At 39.9% G+C, this 25,738-nt stretch overlaps 1 protein-coding gene across 2 annotated transcripts; it reads right to left on the bottom strand.

Moving 5' to 3' along the window:
- Positions 1 to 503: 503 nt before the first annotated feature.
- Positions 504 to 19,262, bottom strand: LOC124275078 (involucrin-like). 2 transcript variants are annotated; one of them, XM_046710557.1, is made up of 7 exons: positions 19,122 to 19,262; positions 15,925 to 16,569; positions 14,403 to 15,894; positions 12,292 to 12,369; positions 5,894 to 6,025; positions 4,245 to 4,420; positions 504 to 1,064 (listed from the first exon to the last, which is right to left on the bottom strand). In XM_046710557.1, the coding sequence occupies exons 2-7, from the start codon at positions 15,985 to 15,987 to the stop codon at positions 963 to 965; spliced, it is 2,043 nt and encodes a 680-aa protein (XP_046566513.1). In that variant the 5' UTR covers positions 15,988 to 16,569; positions 19,122 to 19,262; the 3' UTR covers positions 504 to 962. The 2 variants fall into 2 exon arrangements, with proteins under 2 accessions (XP_046566513.1, XP_046566511.1); XM_046710555.1 differs by having other exon boundaries at positions 14,403 to 16,569.
- Between the last annotated feature and the right edge of the window lie 6,476 nt (positions 19,263 to 25,738).

Below are 25,738 nucleotides of genomic sequence, written 5' to 3'. Positions count from 1 at the left end.
AAACACTGTTAAAAGGCAATACCTATCGAAAATAATTACTGGGTATATGAAACACACTGCAGAGGGAATACAACTTGACAATGAATATAATTGAAATGAATAAAAAAAATAAAATAAAAAAATAAAACCTTGATACTCTTCACTGAACAGCATTTTAGCCATATCAGACTCTAATACATTTAAAGAAAATACTGATTGAAAAACGTTTCAGGAAATACTGAAGTAAGTCAAAATAATTCTCAAAATTGATCTTAATGAAAAACCTAATTTAAACATGTAAAACTGTTTCCTCTTCAACACAAGTCACAAACATCAACTGAGTCCGTACTGAGCACAACACACTAAACTAATGTGTGAGGCTTAAGTAGTAAGTTCAGGGGGTCTTTGATGTAAACGATCCCATATAAACACAATAAACGCGATAATCGTGATAACCGTGACAGGATCAGAAGGAAAGATCAAATATGAATACCTAAACTAGGAAATTTATATACACATTCATCTTTGCATGTTTGGTCTAAACATATTGAAGTACTATCTCCTGTCATGTATTTACAGCACAAACTATTTACCAGAACTGACTGATCAGCTTACCACAGATAAAGAATTTCGTTGTAGAAAACCCTCCTGCCTATGTAAGTTCCCACCTGAGAAGCTATCAGTTACATCAGGTGCTGGACAAGCCCCATGAAGATGTCAGCCTCTTTAGTTTGAATTCTTCACAGAACAAAAATTAAACATAAAAACAAGAAAATTAACAGTTTGTTTTCAGACATACAGCTGTCCCTTTGTCAACAGCAAAATTATAAGAAGTTTGTTCTTTTTAAAAAAAGGAAAAACATTCTATTGTATTCCATATTCACAAGTATTAACATGATGCATAGAACTGTGTATTAATGCTCCTCAACATAGTCTACCTTCCTAACAACTGAACACAATGTGGAGACCATATGAACAACATATTATGTGTACACATTTTCGAGCAGCCTTTTGTTTTCTTCTCCAGGTCTGTAGTTGCCATGGTTACCATTCCTGAAGTTTCTTGGTCCATTCATGAACAACCCCTGTAAAATAAAGAACAAAAAAAAGTTAATGCTGTTACAATGCTTGTTACAGGGAGGTGTATTTAGATGAAAGTCATCTCTCACTGCCGTCATCCTGTCATAACAATGTGTGACGTGGTTCACAGCTCCAATCCTCATTAATATCGACAAACTTTATGGATAACAACTTCACAACAGTGAGTGAGTGAGTTTAGTTTCACGCCGCACTCAGCAATATTCCAGCTATATGGCGGCGGTCTGTAAATAATCGAGTCTGGACCAGACAGTCCAGTGATCAACAGCATGAGCATTGATCTGCGCAAATTGGTAACCGATGACATGTGTCAACCAAGTCAGCGAGCCTGACCACCCGGTCCCGTTAGTCGCCTCTTACGACAAGCATGGGTTACTGAAGATCAATTCTAACCTGGATCTTCACGGGTCTTCACAACAGACCATGAATCTGTATCAAAACGTCACACTCACGAAATAAAAGAAGTTGTTATCCATAAAGTTTGTCAATATTCCACTTTCCAACTTCGAAAATGCCACTCAAACAAACAATACTCTTTAGGTTCTCAGCATGCGAAGCCATGTTTATTGGTATTCCAGTGGTGCTGTGTCCTGGATGCCATTCAACTGGTACAATATGCCAATATGTCAAAGATGAATGTTACATTTCACCTTTATTCTTGCAATTAACCCTATGTTTATGAGCATTCATTATATGTCAAAATAAGTGAGTGAGTATGGTTTTACGCTGCTTTTAGCAATATTCCAGCAATATCATGGCAGGAGACACCAGAAAATGGGCTTCAAACATTGCACCCATGTAGGGAATTGAACCTGGGCCTTCAGCTTGACAAGCAAACGCTTTAACCACTAGGCTACCCACCATCCATTAAGTAGTGAGGTATTGCAGAGGCAGCATCTTGGTTCCAATACAACACAAATATACAGACCTAGACTGAAGAACAACATTAGAACACGGAATATATCAGAGTTGAATATTCACAAACACTCAAAAGGAAGTTGGACTGGGAAATTGAATATGTTCCCTGTCTGGTTACAAAGTTGCAAACTCAGATTTTAAATGAATTTTCATACAAGTAATTCACTTATACAGCTTAAAATCAACACAAAGACCTTGTCTATATTATCTAAATGCCATCCCGGGCAGTTAAAGAGGCAGGTATTTCAAATACTGGTTATTACAAAGCTGAAATTGTGTGTTTAATGTTACATCAAAGCAATAAATGAATCAAATATCACTGACAATGGTAAGATCAACCGAGACTGCAGTTTAACATGTTTATACATAAAATTCTGGTTGTATGTAACAGCCATTTACTCAGTGATACTGGCAACAAAGAACCACGCGTCACCCAGTCAATATGATCAATAATGAGCTCATCATAGCACAATGTTCATTGATATTCCAGCCACTTGGATAAACTTTCAACACAGAGTAAGCAGCACAGCTGGTCTGATTGATCCCACAATGTCAATAGTTGGCTGTGAATGCTCACTTAGAAATGCTCTGAAGTGTGAAGGCAGCTCGAGATGTTGAGTTGTCGAGTGAGAGGGTAACATGGACCTAGTGGGTGGATGAGTGGGTGGATGTGAGGGTAGGTAGATGGGTGGATGAGTGGGTAGGTAGGTGGGTGGATGAGTAGGTAGGTAGGTGGGTGGGTGGATGGATGAGTGGGTGGATGTGAGTGTAGGTGGGTAGGTGGGTGAGTGGGAGGATGTGATTGTAGGTATATGTGAGGATATGTGAGTGGGTGAATGGGTGGATGAGAGGGTAACTAGGTGGGTGATATGGTGGATGTGAGGGTAAATAGGTGGGTGATAGGGTGGATGTGAGGGTAAATAGGTGGGTGATATGGTGGATGTGAGGGTAGATAGGTGGGTGATATGGTGTATCAGTGGGTAGATAGGTGGATGATAGGGTGGGTGATAGGGTGGATGGGTGATAGGGTGGATGTGAGGGAGGGTGGGTGATAGGGTGGATGTGAGGGTAGGTATGTGGGTGATAGGGTGGATGTGAGGGAGGGTGGGTGATAGGGTGGATGTGAGGATAGGTAGGTGGGTGATAGGGTGGATGTGAGGGTGGGTGGGTGATAGGGTGGATGTGAGGGTGGGTGGGTGATAGGGTGGATGTGAGTGTGTGGTGGATGATAGGGTGGATGTGAGGGTAGGTAGGTGGGTGATAGGGTGGATGTGAGGGTGGGTGGGTGATAGGGTGGATGTGAGTGTGGGTGGATGGATGTGAGGGTAGGTAGGTGGGTGATAGGATGGATGTGAGGGTGGGTGGTGGTGGGTGATAGGATGGATGGAGGGTGGATGGGTGATAGGGTGGATGGGTGGGGATAGGTGGATGTGAGGGTAGGTGTAGGTGGGGATAGGGTGGATGTGGTGTGGGTGGGTGATAGGGTGGATGGAGGTGAGGGTGGTGATAGGGGTGGATGTGAGGGTGGGTAGGTGGGTGATAGGATGGTTGTGAGGGTGGGTGGGTGATAGGGTGGATGTGAGTGTAGGGGTGGATGATAGGGTGGATGTGAGGGTAGGTAGGTGGGTGATAGGGTGGATGTGAGGGTGGGAGGGTGATAGGGTGGATGTGAGAGGATAGGTGTGGGTGGGTGATAGGATGGATGTGATGGGTGGGTGGGGTGGTGATAGGTGGGTGGAGGTGGATGTGAGGGTGGGTGATAGGGTGGATGTGAGGTAGGTAGGTGGGTGATAGGGTGGATGTGGCGTGGGTGGGTGATAGGGGTGGATGAGGGTGGGTGGGTGATAGGGTGGATGTGAGGGGTGGGTGGGTGGGTGATAGGATGGTTGTGAGGTGGGTGGGTGGGTGATGGGGTGGATGTGAGGATAGGTGGGTGCGTGGCTGAGGTACTGTGATGGTTGTGGAATGGTTGACTGGGTTGGTAGGATAGGGCATGGGTGAATGGATAGTGAGGGAGTAGTTTAGGGGCACAGTTGGTGAACGGATAGTTGAGTGAGACATAGGGTGAATGGATAGTGAATGGGTAGCTGACAGGCACAAATGGTGACTGGAGATTGATCCCTCACTACCAGCCAGTGAGTTGACAGTGACAAAACAACACACACCAACAACAACATACACCAACAACAACATACACCAACAACACACACCAACAACAACACCACTACCACCGTCCTGCCACTACTGACCTTGCAGCGATACCGGAATGCAGACAGTGAAACCACGGCGATCAGAACAATAAGTATGATCCAGGTGTAGAAGAGAACCATGCTGGACGGGGCGTTCAGGCCGACCCTGTTCTTCAGCAGCTTGTTCTCTACAATGCCCTCCTTGATGTTAGTCTTCATGTCTTCATAGAAAAACTCTGCAGAAGAAAATTGATATTACATGCATGAACTACCATGTTCCATGTGTTCATTTCAAAGAGTCCAAAAAGGTCTGACAACTTGAGATATAAATTATAGAGCACACTTCTAGATCTGAGTCGGGCTCCACAAGGCAACCTTGATCCTTGATCAATGTTAAAGTAGAGATGCTACAATCATCTTGGCAGTAAGCCTGCCTTCAGAAACATGCCTCTGCTACCTTCATCTAGGACATCTGTCTGAGGCTTCCTGTTGTGTCTGGTGGAACCCCTCTGATATGTAGGACACCTACCTTCCCCTAGGACATCTGTCTGAGGCTTCCTGTTGTGTCTGGTGGAACCCCTCTGATATGTAGGACACCTACCTTCCCCTAGGACATCTGTCTGAGGCTTTCTGTTGTGTCTGGTGGAACCCCTCTGATATGTAGGACACCTACCTTCCCCTAGGACATCTGTCTGAGGCTTTCTGTTGTGTCTGGTGGAACCCCTCTGATATGTAGGACACCTACCTTCCCCTAGGACATCTGTCTGAGGCTTCCTGTTGTGTCTGGTGGAACCCCTCTGATATGTAGGACACCTACCTTCCCCTAGGACATCTGTCTGAGGTTTTCTGTTGTGTCTGGTGGAACCCCTCTGATATGTAGGACACCTACCTTCCCCTAGGACATCTGTCTGAGGCTTCCTGTTGTGTCTGGTGGAACCCCTCTGATATGTAGGACACCTACCTTCCCTAGGACATCTGGCTGAGGCTTTTTGTTGTGTCTGGTGGAACCCCTCTGATATGTAGGACACCTACCTTCCCCTAGGACATCTGTCTGAGGCTTCCTGTTGTGTCTGGTGGAACCCCTCTGATATGTAGGACACCTACCTTCATCTAGGACATCTGTCTGAGGCTTTCTGTTGTGTCTGGTGGAACCCCTCTGATATGTAGGACACCTACCTTCCCCTAGGACATCTGCCTGAGGCTTTCTGTTGTGTCTGGTGGAACCCCATTGATAAACGTGATACCTACCTTCCTCTAGGACATCTGTCTGAGGATTCTTGATGTGCTTGTTGGAGCCCTACTAATATGTATGACGCCTACCTTTCCCTAGGACATCTGTCTGAGACTTCCTGTTGTGTCTGTTGGAACTCTAGTGTTATGTATGACACCTACCTTTCCCTGGGACATCTGAGGCTTCCTGCTGTGTCTGTTGGAACCCCACTGTTATGATTGACGCCTACCTTTCCCTAGAACATCTGTCTGGGGAACTATCAGTGATGTATATGACACCTACCTTCTTGACTGCCCTCTGTCTACCTCCTCAACCTGTCTGCAGGAACATTAATGATATATATACCTCTGTCATTCCTTTTATGCTGCCTCTTTTTAGTTTGCTTGAACTCCATTGGTAAGTACCCTTCCCATCTTGACCTCACCCATCTGTCTCTCAAAGGACACATGAATTACCATACATATTCTTCAATACCTACCTTCCCCTTTGCTGTCAATGTGAGGCCTCTTCTGATGTGTCTGCTGAAACTCCAGTTCCTGGTCAATGTCAGGGTCACTGTAGTCTTCATCTTCTTTATCCAAAACACCATCGACACCATCATCATCACCATCTACAACATTAGTGTGAGACAATGGCCTCAGCGAACAGCTTTCACATCAGTGGGTTGACTATAACTACATCAATCCCCTGTACAGGCTCACAAGAACCTCTTATCTCATTCTAGGCATGACGCTGCTCAAAGACTGACTGAATGAGTTTGGTTTTACGCCGCTTTTAGCAATATTCCAGCAACATCACGGCGGGGGACACCAGAAATGGGCTTCACACATTGTACCCATGTGGGGAATCGAACCCAGGTCTTTGGCATGACGAGCCAATGCTTTAACCATTAGGCTACCCCACCGCCCCGCTGCTCAAAGACTAGTGAGAAGGGTTAATAAGCTGTAGAAACTTATTCAACACCAGGGGCAGTGGAGAAGCCTAGTGGTTAAAGTGTTTGCTCATGATGCCGAAGATCGGTTCGATTCCCCACATTTGTACAATGTGTGAAGCCCATTTCTGGTGTCATCTTCACCCAAACCCCATGATATTGCTGGAATATTGCTAAAAGCAGAATAAACTCATTTACCCACTATTCAACATCTGATGGTGAGAAATCTGTTTGTGTCGACTGGTACGCAAAATACTGGTACACAGTCAAACTACAGGTCTGTGACTTTCTACTTCCGACATTCTGATTATGATGTACTACTTTCCTAACAGTAATTCATTTAGCTCCTTCCAATATGACCCTGTAAAGAATATAGAACTGTACCCATCTGGTGGCAATTTTCTGGCAAAGTCAGTGCAGGGTTCACCCTAAAACTCTCTCACACACTGTACCCATGAGGGAAATGAACCCAGACTAGAGTGGGACAAATGAACACTTTAACCAGATGGCCACATGGATCTCTTTGAAAGGGACATTTTTGTTGCGGTTTTAGATAAAACAGGTTTCAAGAGGTTTTTGATTGTTTTATTGAAGCACAGCAATTATTTCAAACAGACATTTGTCACTTAGTTTGAATCAAGTTGAATGGTGTGTTTCATTTGCACTTTAGAAGTTGCTGAAAAACAATCAAGGAAAGGCATTCTGTGGATGATTTGTGCACAGGGGCTTGTAACGCTAAAAACTGCCATCAAGGCATATACTGTCACTGACGGGGTCTTAGTACTATATAAAAGGATATAGTACTAAGACCCCGTCAGTGACAGTATATGCCTTGATGGCAGTTTTTAGCGTTACAAGCCCCTGTGGATTTGTGATTTTTATTCTAGTCTTCTATATTCTATTCTGATTCAAAGTTAGATCCTTATACCATTGAATCTTTATACCGTTGTCAAGCAGCGCCATGGTATGAGAGTCTATGCTGAAACTTTGTAATGTTGTCAACCATAGAGTATAGAGTATCTGGATTTGGGTTGGAATGGGTCACCATGCCTGATTTTCCTTGTAGCGGTCCTAAAACAATTGTGTCAAATTGCTCACTAAGGCTGACAGAGAGAAGTTGAGATCAGCTAAAACCTTCAAGTGTGGTCTCGTTTCCTATCTGTAGTCATGCTACGCTGCTCACAGGAACACACTGACTCGCTCACAGAGTGCAAACCAGCATCATGTTACAAACTGCATTCTTCTCCTAATCTGGTTTCTTTAGAACCCAGTGTTCACAAGCATAAACATGGCTGCTACTGTATGACAGCTCTGTATTAAATGTTCCAAGTCAAACATGCTGTCACAAATACAACAAATGCTGGATATAGGTCTGTTTTGTTTCAGTAACCATAGTAACAAGGCCTATTCCAATTGTCCACCCACACAGCTGTCAGTAGACTAACAACTAGTCTCTGAAATGAACATATTTTACTGAAAAAAGTTCATAGTAAAAAAAATAAAATATATAATGAAAAGGAGCCCTGAGACTTTCTTCATTTTCAGAAGCTGAGGAAATCTAGACTTGCCACATTTTCTAGACTTGCGTGGGCTTTCTTGGATATATTTGCTTCAGGGTCCTTCAGGACTAAGCTGTCAGTTACTATCACAATAATTTTACTATCACAGTAGTTTTACTTACATATACTCACTAGACATGTTAGAACTGACTGTATTAAACAATGAAAGATTATCCCATATAATGTCAGTGGATAACAAGCATTGTCACTAAGGTGACATAATCCCCGCCGCAAATTATCAAATCAACCTTAAAAAGTAATGAAAGTGAAGGTCATAGTTTAAGATGAAGTTAAATGTCAACAAAAACATGACCAGTCAACCTCTCTTAATATCTTGCTCTGTAGTTGTTCAAACGCACAAATATTTTCAAGACTCACTTTTGACCTTGACATGAACGTCATAGTGTATGGAATATGCAAAAATAGTAATAAAAAAATGCTTATCAAAAAACATTCAAGAGAAGTCTCGAAAATCCATGTAGAAAATCCAGTAAATGGTTCTTGAGGTATCATGCTGACAAGCTTGACACACAACAACAACAAAATACACCCGCCCCACCCTAGACTGGTGGATGAAATGATGCACATCACTCTTCTGAATGAAACTACCAAACACTTTGCAAAGTCATAGCTGTGTTGTGGGTACAATGTATCCTTTCTCTACATTTGTGTGTACTGGATGCACATGTGCAGATTGCATAAAACCCTGGATAATATAGTACGATTGCAATAACATGCTTAGGGATGTTGACTGGAACAGGCCATGATGACCTAGCATACAAATCTCAAAGGTCAGTTAGGTACACATATTGAAGACATCAACAAAAGGCCACATCTGGCCTTGACAAAATCTGTGTTGTATAAATAGAATATCATAGACAGTGAACAACAGAGTGGTGTATATATGACTTATCACACACAAGCAAGACTTGACGAATACATCACCCATGTTTGTTTAGTAATAATGAATGCGAATTAACACTTGCTCAGACAGGTTCTTAAGAAATTTTATGAGAGGAAGGATTAGTCTTATGGCTATTAAATATTGATGGACAATTTGTTGTCCCATATTAATCAAGTAATAATACATATTCAAGTTTTGACCAAGACTGATTAAGGCATTCAGTATACATCAAAGCATCCAGTATATATAAGGCAACCAGTAGAGATTAAAGGATCCAGGATAGATTAAGGCATTCAGTATATTTTAAGGCAACCTGTAGAGAATAAAGGATTCAGTAACCTATTACAGATGGTAGACAGGGTATAAAGTGAGCCTTTGGGGGTTGTAAACAGTTTCTGGATTTTGTTATCACTATTCAACATGTTCAAGCTGGTACTGAGAGACATTCAAGGATGACTCCCCTGCTGTTCAGTGACAGAGGAACTCTAGTGAAACGAGCAGTGAGCCACACTGTGTAGGCCTGGACTGACTGCTCCCCATTGGTGGAATTACTTTCAGGTCAAACGGCCCTTTGCCTGGGAGAGTGATAGTCAAGGTGTCAGAAATATCAGGACACCCATATTTCTCACAAATGGTGGGTCATTTTGTTTCTATGGTCTGGCTGTGAAATACTGACACTGTCCTTTACCATGCTTCATCCTTGCAACCACAGATGTTTCTGTACACCGTCATGTGAATGTACTGATCGATATCTCATCAAACTTTCAGTTGATATATATAGATTCTACTTTTTCTAATCAATGGAACCCTTATTTACAAGGGGTGGTGGGGTAGCCTAGTGGTTAAAGCTTTCGCTTGTCACGCTGAAGACCTGGGTTCGATTCCCCACAAAACTACAACGTGTGAAGCCCATGTCTGATGTCCCTTGCAGTGATACTATACTCACTCACTCACTTACACACTTATTTACAACCTCTGCAGCTGACTTACGGTGAAATCCCAGAGAGAGAATGAGTGGAGTCTTTGACATTTTTTTGCAATATGTCCGGCATATCATGAAAGGGTGACAGATAGCCACAGATCAAAGAAAAACGGTTCCAATGAAAAGTGTGAAAATGAATTGAAGACAACGAATATATATTTTATCATTTTCACATCTCTACCACTTGAGTGAGTGAGTGAGTGAGTGAGTGAGTGAGTGAGTGAGTGAGTGAGTGAGTGAGTGAGTGAGTGAGTGAGTGAGTGAGTGAGTGAGTGAGTGAGTGAGTGAGTGAGTGAGTGAGTGAGTGAGTGAGTGAGTGAGTGAGGTTGTTATGCCGCTTTTAACAATATTCCAGCAATATCACGACAGGGGACTCCAGAAATGGGCTTCACACATCACCACCTTTTTAAAGCATATTGTATTATGGTGCCTTCTCCCTTTAGTGAAGCTTTTAATGTACCTATGGCAATCTAGATTCCTTTTTTTAATGACCTATAATTAAAATTGAGTATAAATCCAGTTTTGATTATTTATCAGCTTATTCATTAATTATTTATTTTAAAATCATGCAATTTTATTGCTGTTTCTTCTCCAGAGTATATGTTCAAAAGATCCCTTACAATAGACATGAAGAATGTACTTGTAAACTGACCACATGTATCATGTAAATGCTGAGTTAACTTCAAAGTAAACAGTTACAATGGTTTGTCCATGCTCTTGAATATTACGGAAATAGGAAATGTTACAATATAGAGATGTAATATTATCATACAGTGAAAGAGTAAATTCGAGTTGTTTGATTGTCATTTGCCACAAAATCAAAACAAGTCCAGCTACATGTTGGCAGCCATTAAATAACTGAATCTGGACCAGACAACCCAGGGCTTGATGTTGTAAGTGAGAGGGCATGGTTTTACACTGCTTTTAGCCACATTTCAGCAATATCACAGTGGGGGACATCAGAAATGAGCTTCACATATTGTTACCCATGAAGGGAATCAAACCATGACAAGCAAACGCTTTAACCACCTCGCTACCCCACTGCCCCTGACTGATATTGGTACAATCATTTGCAATCAACCAAATCACCAGACCATCAGATCCATTAGGTCACCTTGTGTGATGACCAAAGGCTACTTGGGTCCAAACCTACACTGGAATAAGCAACAACAGCACATCCAAAACATAAGCCAAGAGTGATGTATTTTAGATATTGACCATGATGGCAGTCAGTTATGACATCTTCCACCACACTAGGAGTTTCTAGGACTTCAGTCCTGCCCAACAATGAAGCACATGTGATACGTGTGGTCTCACCTTAGGCAAATGAGTTTGTTCAAAATTGCCTCTGTTCACCCAGCAGAAAATGGGTACCAGGTGGGATAAGCCATGTGATCATTAACCTTCAAGTGCCCTACAGGCAGCTTGGGTTATCCGGGGTAATAATAATCTGTACTTTACCAAGAGAGTAATCCCAAACATAAAATATGTTACATCTGACCACTTTCTAATTGGCATTGTGTAATCATAATGATGATAATCAGATTGTGATTTCAGCACTGCTGAGCACTTTATGGTGGAAACTAGGCACTATACAAATCCATTATTATTAGGTATACCCAGTTTCATGAGTAGAAGGGAGATCATATTGCATGTATGAGACATGATGCTTCCCAGTACACCAAGATTCCCTTCCTTCTTGTACCTGCACCATCCTGAATAATCAGGATATAATTCATGGAGTCCACGAATAAAGGACAGCAGAATAAAACAGCTTTTTAACCTGATGAATTGTTCTCACACTCCTTAGCCCTGACTTCAGGATAAGTTATGTGGGCCGATTAATAGTTCAAACACTTGAGGCTCTATTATAACAAATGGGACAAATGAACCAATATTTCACACATTTACTCTCAATAAAAAAATACACATTTTTATAAAAAAATATCTTGAAATTTTGAAATATACAAATGTTAGGACCAATGTGAACATGGCCAGCAACAGAATCTGTCTAACTGGTATGTGAGGAGCATTGGGGGCTTTCATAAACATGGTCCATTTTATCCTGAAAGTAGTAGAAGTTTTGGGCCAAATGTGCTTGTCCCAAAGAAAATCACATTTACTTGTGAGGACCTACCAACAATTAATATCTATGATTGTCTGGGACTATTTAATGGCACTGTTTACGACAAAACATTGTGAAACTAGGAGCCAAAATAATTCACAGCATTTACTTGGGGCCTAAAATTTTGGGATGGGCTGGGATTATTTTATGTCATTTAAACAAAAAATTGTGAAATCAGGAGTCAAAATAATTTTAAAAAATTAAACTCATTTTTTCATGATATGTTCAGTGAACAATTTTAGTGAGGTTGGGAACCAAAGTATAAATGATTGCTTACTGGTATTTCTTACAGCAACAGCTAATCAATAAAAGCCGAACATCAATATAAGCTAGCAAATATGAAATTAATAAAGTTTTAACATTCCTAGTACATACCTTCTTCCTTGCTGACTCCGTACCAGTCATCTTTTGTTGGTGTTGAGGACGTTGAAGTTGATTTAGTTTCCTCTTGACCTTTTGGTGACAAGATAAGTAGTGATAAATATGTTGCTGTCATTGCTTGTGCCAAATTAAGCAGTGTTAAACATGTTAAACAATGACTTGCAATCACCACTAGTATCAAGAGAAGCAGTGTTAAACATGTTAAACAACGACTTGCAATCACCACTGGTATCAAGAGAAGCAGTGTTAAACATGTTAAACAACGACTTGCAATCACCACTGGTATCAAGAGAAGCAGTGTTAAACAACCTGTCTTGCAATAACACCACTGTCAAGAAGAGTACTGTCATCTTAGACTGGGATGTAGTGACTTAACATTGAGAAATATAATCATTTCATTTCAATATTTTTTGTTCCTGTTCACATGATTGTGATGATATATTCCACTATTTCTTTATGTGTCCTAACTATAATAGCATTCGATACGAATCATATATCTATGTGAAAGGTTTCTCCCTGCGGGACATCTTAAATGGTGATAACTCAGTATCGTATCAGACGAACATGGATATTCTACAGTCACTCCATCGATTCATTATTACATCAAAACGATCTGATTCATAAAAGTTTTGTAGTTTCTTATTTGTATCAACTGACCACGAAACAAAACTAAGGTAATTTGTTGATAGTAAGTTAGATAGTTATCATTCAGAAATAACTTGTTCTTATTTTTACAACTTGTTATAATTATTATGTACAACATTACGCATAAATGTGAACCGTTAAGTATGTATTATGTTTGCCGCATTAATATAATCTTGCCATAAAAATCTTGATAAAAATAAAAAATATATCGTCCCAGCCCTAAAAATTAATATAAGCCATTTAGGTTTGCTTGTCAATCCTTTTTATCTGATCTGAATAAAATTTGTTTAAACCAAGAAGAGCAATGTTAAACATGTTCCAATCACCACTACTATCAAGAAAAGCAGTTATAAATGTCTTACAATCACCACAGCTGCCAAGGTTAGCAGTGTTAAATGTCTTACCATCACATCATCAACACAAGGGACAGGTTGATATCCATAAAATTTGTTGTATATTGTAAGTCTCAACTTCTAAAATGCCACTCAAACAAGTAAGGGACAGGTTGTTTTCAACTGGTCTTTTCCTATCAAACGTGTTGTTCTTACTTAGTTCCTCTTAATTCCTTAGAAATGCAAACACCATTTTGTAGCAGATGTAAGACAAATCATACATTATCGACATGATTTGAGATGTAACATATGTTATATTTGTGATTACACTTTCTTAGTAAAGTACAGATTAGTACTTTTGTTGGGTTGAGTCCTATCCGGGAGCCTCTGGACCCTAAAGTCAGCCGCCTAACCTGTGGAAGCCACAGTGACTGAGCGGGTTAGGCTGTCTGACTTTGTGTGCTGGCAATTAGGTGCCTGACTCTGAGGGTGTGGGTTCGAATCCCAGATGGGACTCAACCCATCAAAAGTACTAGAATCGGTACTTTACTAACAGGGATAGAAATACTTTTTTTTGTAAGTGTGCCTTAGGGCACCAGGCAAATATTTTAGGTGTGCCTTTCTGAAATCAAGTGTGCCCACATGTTTTTAGAATAAATGACAATGATGATGATCATTTGAAATTTATTGTTAAATAAAGAAATGGGTTTATGAGCATTCAAATATGTATGGTATTATTCAATTTGGAAAAAAATAATTGTTTTGGGGATTAAATGAAAAGGGCACTGAGAAATCTTTTTAGCCGTGCCATTTCTGTATTTACCGTGCCATGGCACACAAGTATATGGGGTATTTCGAACCCTGACCAAAAAAGTGTAATACCAAATATAACATATGTCACATTTGACCACTTTCTGAATAGCATTGTGTATTCATGATTTGAGGAGTATCTAATTCTATGACCAACAGTTTGTCAAACCTTAAAACTATTCTGCAAACTGTCTTTGCAATGTTTACACTCACTAATTGTAGTCTGAAAACATTAATTGGCATGGGTAAGCTCACGATGTTGTATGTTACACACTAAAGTTTCATTCATTAAACAATAATTGTAAACACTTTCCTTACCTAATATATCATTATCCTCTTTGTCTTCATATGAATAGTCATCGTAGTCATCATCGAATCCTTGATCCTTCTCGTCATTATCGTCCGTCTGCTCTGCCTTTGTATCACCCCCATTATCACCATTGTAGACAGCTTGTTCATTATTATCATCAATGATATTTTTGTTATTGATACGAGTGTCTGCTTCACCATCTTCATCATAAGCATTAGCATCATGGCCGACTTCTTCGTCGGCTTTGTCAGACATGCTCCTATCAGTGTCCAGGTTGTTTGCAGGTGGGTCCAGGTAGCCATCATCCGAGTAATGGTCTTTGGATTGAGCGGCTGGTTCATTGGAACCATCCAATGGTTGATTATCCTCAACTTTGAACTCTTCTGGGACATCATTTCCTGTTTCCTTGGTTCTGTCTTTCAGGAGAACCTCTGACTGAATTTGGTTTTGAATTACCTGCTGCAGGTAGGATTTTTGGTTTGGGTTCGAGTTTGAATTTGTGTTTTGTGTTTTGTCTAACTCTTGATTCTGGTTTGGACTGGCTTCTCTCTGGTTTCCCCTAGTGATTTCCCCCTGGGATTGTTGATCATTACCATGATGAGCCTGTTGGTCTTCAGCAACTTTGTCAGAACCCTGGAGAGGTGGCAGATGTTGGTTTGAAACATAACGTGTTTGCGCTGATTGGTCTACACTATGATGAAGTGGGGGTTGTTGGTTTGAACCCTGCTGAAGTGGCAGTTGTTGGTTTGAACCCTGCTGAAGTGGCAGTTGTTGGTTTGAACCCTCTTGAAGTGGGAGTTGTTGGTTTGAAACATAATGTGTTTGTGCCGATTGGTCTACACTATGCTGAAGTGGTACTTGTTGGTTTGAGTCCTGAGGTAGTAGTTGTTGGTTTGAACCCTGCTGAAGTGGGAGTTGTTGGTTTGAACCCTGCTGAAGTGGCAGTTGTTGGTTTGAACCCTGCTGAAGTGGAAGTTGTTGGTTTGAACCCTGCTGAAGTGGAAGTTGTTGGTTTGAACCCTGCTGAAGTGGAAGTTGTTGGTTTGAACCCTGCTGAAGTGGCAGTTGTTGGTTTGAACCCTGCTGAAGTGGAAGTTGTTGGTTTGAACCCTGCTGAAGTGGCAGTTGTTGGTTTGAACCCTGCTGAAGAGGGAGTTGTTGGTTTGAACCCTGCTGAAGTGGCAGTTGTTGGTTTGAACCCTGCTGAAGTGGGAGTTGTTGGTTTGAACCCTGCTGAAGTGGCAGTTGTTGGTTTGAACCCTGCTGAAGTGGCAGTTGTTGGTTTGAACCCTTCTCAAGAGGGAGTTGTTGGTTTGAACCCTGCTGAAGTGGCAGTTGTTGGTTTGAACCCTGCTCGAAGAGGAAGTTGTTGGTTTGAACCCTGCTGAAGTGGCAGTTGTTGGTTTGAACCCTGCTGAAGAGGGAGTTGTTGGTTTGAACCCTGCTGAAGTGGCAGTTGTTGGTTTGAACCCTTCTCAAGAGGGAGTTGTTGGTTTGAACCCTCTTGAAGTGACAGTTGTTGGTTTGAACCCTCTTGAAGTGGCAGTTGTTGGTTTGAACCCTGCTGAAGAGGCAGTTGTTGGTCAGGACCATGCAGCAGGAGTTGTTGGTCTGAACCTTGGTTTGACAAAGGCTGCTGATTTGAGTACTGGTCACGGTTTTGGTTTGCACTTTGAACAGTTTGTTGAGCTTGAGGCTTGAGGCTGCTGGATGGAATCAATGCACGGTTTAAGTCCTGTACATTCTGTCCAGGAACACTATCTGAATGCTGTTCCTGGTTGTGTGGGACATCTCTAGAGTTGTCATGAATGTCCACCTGCTGATCCTGGCCAGGATCTGCCTGGCTGCCATCTTGATGATTGGCACCCTCACTATTTTCCCCAACTCCTTCTTGTATCCTGGATGGCAGCAGTTCGTCAACCTGGGCTGACTTGGAACTCACTCCCTCTCTACCTTCCATCAAGCCTCCTCTCATCCTTTCATCCCCATCATACCCTTCTGCTGGTCCCTTCCTCTTCTCATCCTCAAGTTCATCCAGTTCCTTTCCTACTTTATCTTGTTCTAACCCAGTGTTCGCTAATCTTGCCCATTCTTCTCTATTTTCAACAGGTAGTTGACCTTTGAAGTCATCGTTCCCAAAATCTCTCTTTTCTATCGATGGGTTGACAGGAGATGCTAAGTCAAACAAAATCAACAATATCATTATTCTAAATTGACAAAAACAACTGTTTAATTCTTCACAAACAGAAAATATATCTCAATCACTTGCTTGTTTGAAACAATCCACTGCTTGTTAAACATCATTTAACATGTATAATGTAACCTATCTATATTGACAGTTTTCCACAAGGCTATAACATGTAAACAATTGACCACCTGCTCCCTATATCACAGTAATACTTTAACACAAGTAACGCAGAATCAATCAAGATAGGTTCTGGTGAAAATATAATATCATACATATATGGTGATTTTACTAGGACAGAAAATAATCAAAAGTTTAGACTCACTTAAAGTACTCACTATATGTTATGTATATGTATACGGTTACATCGAAGATGAGTTACTCCACTAACTTAGGGGAACCATCTGCAAACATTATGCAGATGAATTGCACGAGGATCATCAATCAGTTTTCTGAAAAGCATGTGCAAATATCATGCAAATGAACGGCTTCGTTTTTGTGTACAGTTTTGTTAAGAATTTGCCAATTTTCACTGAGTTTCATCATTTATTGAACTCATGAAAATACTTTTGTCAACGTTACTAATTTGTTTTACAATACATCAGTTCATGTGTAAACAGTACCTTTAAACATTATGGAATATTTAGCAAAATCTAGTTTAGAACAGTTGACAGAAGTAAGTGGCTACATTTACACTAGTGAGTCTAAACTTTTGATGGTAGTATATATATGGTGATTTTACTTGGACATAAAATAATCAAATTGACACAACAATGTAACTGAATTTGTTTGAAGTCCTTCATGCTATGACTGTAGGATCAATAGTTTGTTCAGGGCAGGTCAATATATGTAAATATTGGGAGGCAGATGCCAAGCACCTGCTGCATCTACTGGTTTCTATTGAGATGGTTTCAAAGGAATCAAGCTTCGAGTTGATCGTTATGAAGAGACCTGAAAATCTATAACAATTGCATGGTGATGATTTAATTTGATCTCAGAAAGGAATTTCTTTATCGCATTTAAGACTTGGCATTCCTAATAATCTAAACTCTTTCTCATCATGTCTGTCTGTGTATGTGTCTGTGTGTAGTGTGTGTGCACCTATGTGTAAGTGTGTGGTTGTGTGTGTGCACAACTCTTCTCTCTCTCTTCTTTTTCACCCTCTCTCTTTCTTGCTTTCTGTCTCTCTGTGAGTGCATCTCTCTCTCTATGTGTGTGTGCGTGCGCGCGCACGCACGTGTGTGTGTGTGTGCATGCTTGCGTGCATGTGTTGTGAGCTAAAATAGCAGCAGACACATCAAAATACCAATTCATCTTATACAGGTCCAGACAGCCTATACTTTACACCATCTACCATGTGAACAAATGATGAGTATGAAGATCAAAATGTTTGGTTTGCTTTATAAGAAATAATAGCCATGATAACTTATGACAAATACAATTTAACCAATCAGGAAGCTCACTCACCCAAAGTGAAAACAATCACCTTATTTTTTTCCTGTTTTTAAAAAGAAGCCATAAATGAAATTCAATTAAGAATTCATATTTTATCAATAAATTTGTTTATTATTGTTATTTTTTTATCTCACATGCTGATACGCAAACACAAATAATTGTTCAATGTTGATCACCTAATTAAACATTAGCTGGAATGTATTTTGCTGACTCTTTTGGGGGGAGTCATCATACACTTCGAACATGTTTACGTTTTAAAATATCCCTACTAATTTCACTGTAGTTAAGAAGCATAATTGGGTGCTCTCAGATCATTATTTACACTGTTGCACAGATGGATTGCATGCAAGATGAATGTGAGCATGTCATGTTTGTGGAACTGGACTTTCTACAGCTTGATATGAGGAAATTTCCTGGAAAGATGAACATTTTCCCTTTCATTAATGGTACTTCAGTCCAGGCCAACCTGTCAAATATTAATGACCAGCCCCATTAATGGTTAGTTACCAAAAACGCCATCATTAGCCGAACAATCCTTGAATGAAATTAGTGACAAACATGTTCTATAGCTGTTCCTTTTTTCATTATGTATTGGTCATATCAGAGACCTTTTTTATATATGGTCTGTGGTCATATTCATCCCATTGGTAAAAATATTCACTATTCTTGACAAATGAACTTTAACATGTCAACATGCTGTAATGAAATCATATGTCAATTTTTGACGAAAGTTTCACTGGGAATAAGGTTTACCTCATTTTCTTTTCAAAACAACATTTTTACCGAAGAGTTTCACATAATACAAGCTACAATCTACGTCACTGAAAAGGCAAATTAAATTGTTCTTTCGATGCCATTATTACCCCACTATCCTTATTCTCTAAGTTTTCCGAAAGCACTGAAAACGTTGCTGGGGATGTAATCATTGTAATAACTCGAATTTGTCCTAACCATTCATTTTGGTTAACTCATTCTTCATCGCAAGACACATCACCTGATTTAGTTCATAAAGATCAACTATATGATTTTTGATTCACAGGTTGACGACCGAAACAACCATGAAAAAGTTTATATTTTAACTACTTACCTTCAGCTATGTTTTCAAACAATATACTGCCAAATATTGACAAGAATATTCCAATCGAAAGAGAGTTAAGTTTGTTCATGTTGCGCTCCTCCGAGTGTCAGTCTCTGACTTGGCAGGTGCCCGACAGAGTTGCCTCCCCCTGTATTGTTGACGTTCTAAGCGACATGGGCCGCTCACAGCAGGGTCATCGAACATGACATCAATGGCGGGAGATTCAAGGTAAACAAACTGGTGTCAAGTACTTTACATTATATTTTGATTGACCAAGAGATAACGGCAATATACAGTGTGTATGTCAGATTCAAAGAACCCAGCTCCATTCACAATATGTAGATACTGAAGTCAATAAGATGACACTGATCATGTTGATAACAGACGTCGTCTGAAGACGATACTAGCAGACTAGGATTTGTGATCACCACGACATGAGCCTAGGTAGGCTTGATACATCAGAGATCATTTATGAATTTAGGGACCGTTCATAATTTATGGCTGGGGTGTGTATGACCCTCCCTATTACATGTGTACAAAATTGATGACCTCCCTACGAATGAATATTCTAATAGATGCTATAAATCCATGTAATCGTTTAACAAGTATTGTAATATGATTAATTTGATAGATTAATCCAATAGGTAAGCAAATTTTGCAAGACCTGGACATCACTACATATCTCTTCATACGTTTTTAGTGAACTGATCTAATTAAACGTCCTATTTTAGTTTCTAATTAAAAATATTTCAAATTTGCAGCAACCACTGTTTTAATCCCTTAAAACAACACAACGTACAAAGAATTTGACCATAAACCCCAGGATCTACTTCATGATAATACCTCTTTTAATTTGGGAAGTATCAGTGTAAACACGGCTAAATGACAATAATCCAACTGTGAAAACATTACGCTAATAACCACACCACATAATTACATCTATTGTCAATAAGTCTGGCAGCACCCTTAATTACCTCGGGCTATTCACCCTGATTGCCTTGGGCTATTCATCTCAGCAATATCTATTGCTGGTCAGCTGATTGGTGTTAGTTTCAAATGAAAGTTAATTGACAGCCAATTTACACATCTTGAAGGTCCAAATAGTTATATATCTTTCAAAAATGTATTTGTAAAAATTACTAAGTAAACTATGAATACGTAATGCCTTTTAGAAATGCAATATGCGTTATATTTGTTATTGCACTTTCTCAGTAAAGTACAAATTCTAGTACACTGAACTTTGTTGGTCGATGCATCTGCTTATCCCCCACCTGTTAATCTGCCAATCCTCACCTTTGAAATATTAAAAAATAATTTGTAGAGTTCACTGTTTGTTTGATTTTATTTAACAAATACATATTGAATAATGCATTTTCATTAAACATAACACATTTCATAACAGTCAATGTTACAGCCATACCATCAGTTTACAACATCTTGTTAGAACAAGAATATTCAAATATGATACAGGTCTTAGATATGTACAAAGAGGGAAACAGCATGAACTTAGTCTGTTGCAGATTTCCTGGGCCCCATTTTACAAAGCTATCATAGCACTACGACTGCCGGATTATAGGAAATAAAGTCCTTGGTAAAAAAGTACCGGAAAAAAGGTGCTCCGGGAAAAAAAGTCTTATTATTGTGAAAACAGATTAAATGGATGTTGACATCAAAGTTATTGTAGAGAAAACAAAGTGATTGTGTATAAAAGACATGGATTAAATACTGAGTTAACAAGGAACAATGATATTTTAACCGGACAGATCTAATCAAGGATTTTGCTTGAGTTCTGTTTGTCAAAATGTGATTTTAGCTGCTTGAATCAAAGAATAATTAGTGTTCACAACAAGATTGTTTTAACAAACTGGCTTGTGGAGTACTGTTTCTCCATGGTGTGGCCACCATTATTAGACTGCATAAAACTCAGTAAATGTTAGCAAAGTCTTGCACTGCATAAAACTCAGTAAATGTTAGCAAAGTCTTGCAAATTGTTAATTGTCAATTTACAGTACAATGTGAAAGTTGCCTTGTGAATAAAGTATTAAAAAATTAAAAAGTCCTGCAAATGTATCAGTGCAGGTGCAAATTTATATCAGTTTACATTGTTGTATGTGAAAGTGCTTATGTGAATAAAGTATTTAAAAAATTAAAAGTCCTGCAAATGTATTTTTGTAAATTGACATTGTTGCATGTGAAAAAAGTATTAAAAACCCAAATATCCAAGTTTTTTCCTTAACATTTGTTATAAAAAAAATAAAAGTAGGACTTTTTCGGAGGACTTTTTTTCCTAGGCAAATTTAATACTTTTTTCGAGGACTTTTTTTCTAAACACAGACTGCCGTACCTCCTATACTGTAACATACACTCACGACAGTCGTAGCGTTAAGATATCTTTGTGAAATGGCCCCTGTTGTTTAGCAGTGCTGTTCTGTCAGAGTTAGGTTGTCTGTATTTTTGTGTTTGGAGAGCTAATCTGACACTACCCTGGACCTGTAGAATGGAAGCCTCAGTGTAGGCCCCCTTTTGTCTTACTGTGTCAGTGAATGTGGGAATTCTGGGATGACTGGACTCACACTTTATTACAGTTAATGACAAATTTAAAGTTATGATATTTTGTGGGTACATTGAGGGATTTTACATGCCCCTCAAACAGATGATTTGTCTACTTCTTGATATGGATGATTTTTCTACATTTTGATAAGGATGTTTATTACCATGGACTGTAAAGATTAAGGCTATTATGATTCACTCGCATATTCGGTGAATCGAACTGTAGCCCTTCATGAATTCAATTCGTTATTCATGGTCAGCAGAACCGAATATCAACGAATATACCTTTTTTTAAGGGAGCCTGTATTTCTCGAACCCTTATATCCTTTTTCAAAGTGACATATGCAAGAATGCAGAGATGCCAACAACTCCGATTTTGGCAGAGTTACTCCAATATTCAAATACAAAATCTGCTCTCCGATTTCTCTTTAAAAAACTCTGATATTTGAGAAAAAAATCTGAATTTATTTTTACAGTATACAATTTTGTAAGTCACCGGTGATTTACTCTGGTAAGAGCATTCAGAAGCTTAGCGTGTGATCTTTTGGGTGTTGATTGTGTATATTGATGATGAAGTTTCACAAAGTTTTTCCGAATGCATGTCATAGTCCGTATGAAAGTGAAACAAAATGGCAGAGCCGACCACGCGCTCACCTTTGGTGCTCAGGCCTGGCTTTCAGCCAGTCATGACTCCGTTTTTCTTAGATTCAGGGTTGGCATCTCTGAGAATGGAATTTGTACTAGCCTGTCTTGTTAGTTTACCAAGGCTTCACATGGTACTGTCGACTATAATTATTACATACCAAATTTGAGTGTCATAAGATCACTAGTTATTGCAAATTACCACTGTCAACATGGACGTTCCATATTGTGCATCAATCACTTAACTACAATGTTGTATTTGTGAATAATTTATTTAATTATTCGTATTCGTTACCCAATATTTGCGATCATATCACATTCACCACATTGTGTATTCGTTGCAGCCCTAGTAAAGACCCAATTTTGTAATCAGTGTATCTCAAATGCATCAGTGCACGGTGCACAGCTTACCACGTGACTGGATTGGGACTAATGTTAGAATGTGTCCCAAATATTATTGCTAACCGATTTAAACATGGTATGAGAGGGTGTGGTTGGATTGAGGGATTTTATGTTACCTTCAAACAGATATGCATCAGTCTATTGCTTGTCAAAGGACTGACTGACTGAGTTTGGTTTTACGCCGCTTTTAGCAATATTCCAGCAACATCACGGCAGGGGACACCAGAAATGGGCTTCACACATTGTACCCATGTGGGGATTCGAACCCGGGTCTTAGGCGTGGCGAGCCAACGCTTTGACCACTAGGCTACCCCACCGCCCCTTGTCAAAGGAAGAGTGAGTGAGTTTAGTTTTACGCAGCACTCAGCAATATTCCAGCTATATGGCGGCGGTCTGTAAATAATCGAGTCTAGACCCGACAATCCAGTGATCCAGCATTGATCTGCGGAATTGGGAACAGATGACATGTAAGCGAATCAACGAGCCTGACCACCCGATCCCTTTAGTCGCCTCTTATGACAAGCATCATTATTCTAACCCGGATCTTCACGGGTGTGTCAAAGGAAGAGTAGTCAGGGTCTGGTAGTGAGGCTCTGTGACTTGGCTGATGCAAACATATCAATGTCATTTCCACATAGCACGTTCCAAATGTCCCTCACCACAACACTAAAAAATATCAATTGGTAAATTTTAATTTGAAAGGCATGCAGTTGTCTGTTTCCCATATCAATATGTAAAGCCCGTTTCTTGTTTCCTTCCACCCATGATGTCAGATGTTCCTGGAATATTGCATAAATATTCCATAAAGTGGTTTAAAACTATATTCACCTTCTAAGCAGTTATTGGATGTTATCCTTTGTTAAAAACATTGATTGCTAGCTAATGCTTGAACCTTATGCTGTACTGAACCTACTAGACCGCCTCCGTGGTATAGTGGTTAGAGCGTCCACCCTGAGAGCGGAAGGTCGCGGGTTCGATCCCTGACCGCGTCATATCAAAAGACGTTAAAATATGGTACTTGTTGGTCCTTGCCAGGAGCTCGGCATTAATGGGTACAACAAGGACCGGTCGGCTCGGAGTCTGAATGGGGTATTCATGCTTCACTGCGGCATGGTATCTCAGTGAGCTAGCACTATAAAACCAGCATCAGTCTGGGCTAGTACAAGCAGCCGCACATACACAAACACACGCATGCACGTCGCCATATGAGCGAAATATTCTCAAGCACGACGTTAAACCCAATTTCACCTCACCTCACCTCACCTGAACCTACTAATCCAGTGATAAATCTACAAATTCAACTGTCTGAGTCCCGGGACTCACTGAGCAGAATATCAATGAGTCCACTCAGAAATAATGAGTCTCTCAGAACCTTTACGACTCCCTGATAAAAATTAATGCCACAAATATTATTCAAACTGGTTTGTTGTTACTGTATATAGGTTACACAGGTGAGTCTTACTGGTGTTGGATATTTCACAGGATAGAGCTGGTAGTACCTAAAACGTAAGAAAGGGAAACTTTTCCATTTTAACTCTTAGTTCGTCCTCTATCACATCAGACATACATGTTAATTGATGACTGGCAGTGGTTGGAGAATCATACAGTACAACCAGAAATTATTGAGAATTTAAGATTGTAATTTTTTATATATTTTTTCACTCATTACTCACGGGATAAATGTGAATATTAGCAGAACATAACTCCAGATTCAAAGACAGTGAACAGTTAGTATTTTGTCAAGTCACCATGGGCAGCAATGCAGGCTTCAATGCGGAAGGGCATACTACTGATCAAAGAAGTTAGAAAGTCGTGGTCCATGCTGTCCCAATATCGGACCACCTCTTCTTTCATTTCAGCAATATTTGTCAGATTTTTCTTATTGACACTTTCCTTCATAAGTCCCCAAACATTTTTTATTGGATTTAGGTCAGGGCTATAGCTTGGCCAATCTAATAATGTCATATGTTGGGTCCGAAACCAGGCCTGTGAATGCTTTGAACGATGTTTTGGGTCGTTGTCCTGCTGGAAAATACAAAAAATTTCCATAGAACACGTGAGCAGATGGAAGTAAATGTCCCTCGAGAATATCTGTGTACTGCTCACTGTTCATTTTCCCTTCAAATACACAGAGGGGCGTTGCCCCTAACACAGATATGCCACCCCACACGTTAAATTTCGGACTGTACTTCGGCGCTGATACAAAGGTTTCTCTGTTTGGTCCAGAATTTCAGTGTATTAGGAAACAGCCACACAGAACTTTCATGTGAGAAAATCACATTGTCCCAGTTAAAATTTCTATGCTGTAAGCACCAGTTCAACCTTTGCTCCTTTTGTTCAGGTTTCATGATCGGGGATGGAGTTCCTCGACTTTTCTGCCAACCCATTGCATGCAGCTCAGTTCTAATTGTCTCCTTACAGACAGCCACAGTTCCTCTATCAATCATATCTAGCCTTAGAATCAAGAAAACCAAGCCGCCTCCAGTCACCAACAGTCTTTTTTCTGGGCCTACCTGTGCCTCCCTGGTGCTCAATGCCATATCCATTTGCAAAACACGATAAACAGTGGACAAAGGGATGCCTGTTCTACTTGAAATCACTTTAGCTGATCTGATGTCCTTGTTATAATACTCTAAAATCAACTTCCTCTTCTCTAAATCATCCATACTGAGGATCACTGAAAATGTCGTCTGCTAGCAAGTAAACAAAGGGGGATAACTCTTCACAAACTAATGAAAAAGGATTAACGGAGTTGTCTCTCTTAAATAAAACCAAGCACTTGATAGCTGATCAAGATTGTTTATACATATTCCTAAAATTCTCAATAATTTCTGGTCATACTATAGTTATTTTACCTTCCTTGAGAATTTCAATGTCTTTCGGTTTCAAATTCATGTAGAAAGTCAACAAAAGTTTTAAACCTTGTCAGTCAGATATTTTCACAAGCTAACAAATCAACAGATTTCATCAAGGCGACAGCTGCTTTGTCTTGTTTTTCATATATACATACAATCACCACAAAGTTTTGGAGC

The sequence above is a fragment of the Haliotis rubra genome, unplaced genomic scaffold (assembly GCF_003918875.1).
Source record: "Haliotis rubra isolate DU_JTF1 unplaced genomic scaffold, ASM391887v1 Scf198, whole genome shotgun sequence".
Taxonomy (NCBI): Eukaryota; Metazoa; Mollusca; class Gastropoda; order Lepetellida; family Haliotidae; genus Haliotis; species Haliotis rubra.
Note: the sequence above shows the minus strand (reverse complement) of the source record. Positions and strands in the feature narration are given on the sequence as shown.

Bases quoted from the DNA above. Each gene is read 5' to 3' on its own strand.
- LOC124275078 (XM_046710555.1), bottom strand. From the start codon at position 15,987: ATGGTCCTGACCAACAACTGCCTCTTCAGCAGGGTTCAAACCAACAAC. The intron at 6,026-12,291 runs GTATGTACTAGG...CTAATGTTGTAG, and splicing joins CGGAGTCAGCAAGGAAGAAG to ATGGTGATGATGATGGTGTC. The intron at 4,421-5,893 runs GTAGGTATTGAA...TTTCTTCTGCAG, and splicing joins CATTGACAGCAAAGGGGAAG to AGTTTTTCTATGAAGACATG.